This window comes from Anoplophora glabripennis, unplaced genomic scaffold, assembly GCF_000390285.2.
Source record: "Anoplophora glabripennis isolate ALB-LARVAE unplaced genomic scaffold, Agla_2.0 scaffold639, whole genome shotgun sequence".
Classification (NCBI taxonomy): domain Eukaryota; kingdom Metazoa; phylum Arthropoda; class Insecta; order Coleoptera; family Cerambycidae; genus Anoplophora; species Anoplophora glabripennis.
Window position 1 is genome coordinate 31840 of NW_019416719.1, and position 4777 is coordinate 36616.

General features: G+C 35.9%; 1 protein-coding gene across 1 annotated transcript in view; it reads right to left on the minus strand.

The window, feature by feature from the left end:
• Positions 1–4777, minus strand: part of LOC108913726 (BAI1-associated protein 3) — a 133581-nt gene that overhangs the window by 12650 nt on the left and 116154 nt on the right. The window contains exons 10-11 of the mRNA XM_023455293.1: positions 3286–3398; positions 2928–3136 (exon numbers count right to left, since the gene is read on the minus strand). Of these exons, the coding sequence (XP_023311061.1) occupies positions 2928–3136; positions 3286–3398 (322 nt within the window). The remainder of the gene's footprint in view (positions 1–2927; positions 3137–3285; positions 3399–4777) is intronic.

Consider the following 4777-nt stretch of genomic DNA (forward strand, 5'->3'; position numbering starts at 1 on the left):
TTTATTAAACTATTTAGACATCGATTTAAAAAAAAATCATCGAAATTGGTCCATTAGAAGCTGAGATAAGTGAAATTTTTCCGAGCGTCCCAGTTTTGAACTCGAGAATTCAGATCGGAGTGTGTTTACTCCCCCCACCACTGATACCACATTTTAAATGGGACACCCGTGATTACAAATTTTGAAAATTTATATCTGGAAAGTACTCGGAATGGCAATCCTATTAGTTCAAAAAAACAGCCCTTATACCCTTATAGTTTTAGTGTAAATAAGGGTTAACTTTAACGGGCTATAACTCTGAAAATAATGGGCGGATCATCAGTTTTTTTTTTAAATACTCGTCTTTCCGAGTACTTTAAAACCATATTTTAAAATAAAAAAAAATGAAAAAATCATTAAATTATTGCAATTGTTTATAAGGGTGAAAATTGCAACAATGTTTAAACAGTCACCACGATTCACCTAATCGTCCGATTTGCATTTTTCAAAAATCATTTTAAAGCTTGACAGCTCTTCTTTCTGTGGTGAAATTTTCAAGTATTCAAAGGTTTTAGATTTTTAAAAATTTGATTTTGAAAATTTTTTAATTTAAAAAATATAAAAAATTTAAACAATTATTATGTAAAAACTATCAAACCGAATTGGATGAATTTTGGTGTGATGATTCTATACACTAAGAAGTTTAATTGGGAAAAGTATGAAGATCCTACGTATTATTCAAGTGTCTGAAAAAAATTGACAAATAAACTAGCATTTTTTGCAATTTTTTAAATGATTATCCGATTTTTGCAATAACAATAATTATTTTTTCGAATTGCAACTAACTCTATCCTGATCAAAATTTAATTACAAAACTTTTTTTCCTCTTCCATTTTCGTCTAAAATGAATAGTTGCTAAGTTGTCGCCGAGAAATCCAAGAAAAAAATGAATTTTTTTGCAATTTTTTTAATACTTTTTTGCATTAAAAATTAAGCCCACGTTTTTTTTATTTGCATAGGAAAATTATCATTTCTGATGTTGTTTAGAAGCCGTTAAAGCAAAAATCTCCAATCATATACGTTTTAATCAAGTATACCCCTTTTAAAACAGATACCGCCCGGTCTAGGTATAGAAGCAAATTAAATTTTTTACTCGAAAAAAGTGTTATCCGCGAGATTATTGTAAAATTGTCGTCTAAAGGACGACTCATCTCGTGATTCAAAAACTTTTATTAGCTAACTTTTCTATTTAAACAAATAAGTGAGGAAAACAGTTTTTTCACCTTGCAGGGAAAACCATCAATTTTAGCGAAAAGTGACTCGCAGACAGCTTGTANTAGCAGTGTAAAACCACACTGTTTACCAATCAATAAATTCGTGAATTAATTCATGAAGAACTTCGTCAATTTATTCATCAATAAATTGTCAATGTAAAACAGCTATAACAGTTTGCGCGATGATATCGACAGGCAAAGGACACGACACACGAACTGCCCCGTGGGTTACGTAAGAATCCGAATCCTAATGACGTATTTAAAATAACGAAGTCCAGAGAGTCTGAAATATAGACTTTTTTCATCTCATTTTCTTAGTGTCAGATGGAAGATTAATACCGAACCAGAAAATTACATTCCTCCGGAACCGCCCTGGGAAAAGGGTTCTTGGAATAATATTTCTTCGACGTTGTCCCATCCCGGAGCCAAATTTTTACAGTGATATATGATGACAAAGCGTCCTCCGTAATGCGCTGTAAGGGAGTTCCATGAACTTACTTTAAAGTTTCCGAGGGGAAATGGGTCACGGATTACACGATTTACAGGGGCACGGAAAGGGAGTCGGTAAAAAACTTTTCGAATAAATTCGAAACTGGACACAGCCGGTTGCGGGTGCGTTATTTGCGTTTGTGCCTACAGAGAACATCAACAAGTATTACCTTCGGAGAACAGTAGAAATGGAGATCTAACGTAGTGTAATAAAATGTAACTTTCATCTTTAATACTCTCGGAATAATAAAAAAATCACAATGTACAGGGTCGGAAAGTCCTCATGGTTCACCGCCTATTTCGCCCTTCCACAAATAAGAAGTGGATCTTATTTGTGGAAGGGCGAAATGGGCGGTGATTATTAGATTCCTTCATTATAGCCATCTTTCTCTATCGCACGGATTTCTATGACTTTCTTTATCTCTCTCACATAACGGCCGATGAACCATGGGAACTTTCCGACCCTGTATATACAATGTTCTCGATGGCACTAAATTACGTCACAATGAAAATATACGCAAATCAAATCTACTTCGGCGTTTTGTGATCAGATGAAATTCGTTTCTTCCTCTATGAAGTGCATTTACTTAAAAAAACGCCAGTTTAATTTACCTTTCAAAGGCAGAATAGCTGCCCGTAATAGTTTGAAACTTGGATGTGGGCCGTTTTATAATTAACTTTACAGGCGGGTCGCCTTTTGTGTTCAGCGAACTAACTTTAATTAACTGAAAACTTACTGAAAAGTTGCAAGCATTCTTACAGTTTTTTTTACGCGAGTCGCAAGGGAGGTTTTGCGTCAAATCACACCTTAAAGTCCAGGTGAATGGGTTTTTTGCACATGAGTTTAAAAATTGATATTAACTTTCATTATTCTTGTCCGAATTGGGAATTACCAGTAAAATATTGCCAGCATCTACTGACCAGCGCCAAATGAACAATACTTCGAAATTCTGACTCGCTTTTCTTTCTTTTTGTACACGAGAGGCAGTGCACACGCTGAACATATCGGAACACTATGCGAAATGAACCGCACATTACAATTTTCGTGCGGAGAATACACAAAATACGTTTTATCAAATTAAAAAATAGTATGAATTGCGGTTTGATATTATTTACGACTATTGCCTACTATTTAGAAACTGGAGTACATTTAATAAAGCTTTTGGAAAGTTTGAACAGACTCACCCCTCGAACAGCGGATGGTAATGCGACAATCCGTGTTTCAGCTGTACATAAACCTCGGAACAGAAATCAACGAACGAGGCGTCGTACTCGTCCGACGCCATAACCGACGCCCTCAGCGCCGAGAACCATTCCGGGGTGCCTTTCCTTAGCGTCGCCACTATTTCCCCCCGGATCTCCTTGTTGAATGGGCAACACTTCCAGAATGCTTTCTGAAACAAATTCAATTAAATAGTTTTACACGTACAAGTCCCACCACTACGAGTTTCTTCCTCAGTTCATTGGTACATTTATTTTCAATTTTCTCTATTTGAAATCAGGTAGTGTATAAATAAAAATAATAAAGGTAATTGATAATTACCATATTAGACATGTACGCCAAGCATCTGAGGACGTATTCCAGTCTGGTCAGAGATGGAGGGTGAAGGGCGGGAAATAGTTGGCGGTGGTGTCGCAACTGTTGCAGCCATCTTTCTGCAACGCAAAAGTACGGCTCATCTTCGGGCAAACTTTGCACAATTGTTTAATTATTAAACGTTAATTTTAGAAGTTAATATCGTAGAAATAGATTCTAATTAATCCAAAGAAACGTATCGAAAAAGAGAAATTTCAAAAAGTTGAAATTAAGTTGGACTTTACACCTAACAAAGTAGGATGTGCAAAACAGCGTTATAAACAAATTGTCCCAGGGTCAGGCAAAAGCCGCTCGGGAATTCACTCTTTTGGTAAAAAAGAGAAATTACCTACGCCTGTTTGTTCCCAAGATTGCACATTCATTGCGCAGAATTTCCTTAGTCGTGTAAACCGCAATGTTTTACTTGACCTTGTTCAATCTGTATTAAAATGTGTGGTGTTACAGGTTCAGGCACTGCATTTAAAAAAAATTCTAATACCTTGCATCGCCGTGAACTTCTCCGCCAACCACATCTCCTCCTCCCTAGTCAGGGTGAAATTCATCTAGGCGTTTTCGATGTCGGTTAGCAGCTGAAGCATCCACCGCGGATCTAGGGGGTACTTCAGATAGATACGGGCGGCGGCCACGAACCGCGCCAGTGCCGTCTGGAGCTCTGTCAAGTCTCCTGAAACACACGTCTGTTGGTCTAAAGCGGTTCACTCGACGTCGCTTCACTTGAGGTGTACGTGTTTCATAATTAATTTGCCAAACTTAAAAATTTGAATACGTATACCAGCCAGCTTGTAAATATTATAAATGTAGATTCTACTTGACCTGAACATGTGTAAAGCAAGGAAATACAAATTTTATTAACACACCAGGAAAATTAGCGAAAATAAAAGAGAAACTCGAAAAAAGTCCTTTCCGCGAGATTATTGTAAAATTGTCGTCTAAAGGAACATAATACAAGACATCTCTCATCTCGTGATTCAAAAACTTTTATTAGCAAACTTTTCTATTTAAACAAAAAAGTGAGGAAAATAGTTTTTTCACGAATGTATAAATCATTACCATTAAAAATACTTTACAGCACTACACTTTGTCTAAACTAACAGATAAAGAGGTCTTTTTTAAATATGCAACAATTTATTTTTTATTGTTTTTGATAATTCTTCAAAATATGCCAATAATATTATCACTGGTATCCAGCCGTCTGCCAATATAATTCATTATAATTATTGTTTATATCACAAGAGGCATAACGTTAAATATATAAGCCAGGTTATCGAAAGTAAATGAAGGTGGTATTGTGGCCTAAAGCGTTACGCGTTGTCCTACTAATCTGAAGGTTCGGGGTTCGATCCCTGATGAGGTCTGGTTTTTTTTCAATTAATATAATATTTCGAATGTAATTTTCTATCGTCCACATTTCAAGACAAATATTTCTGCACCAGTTGCT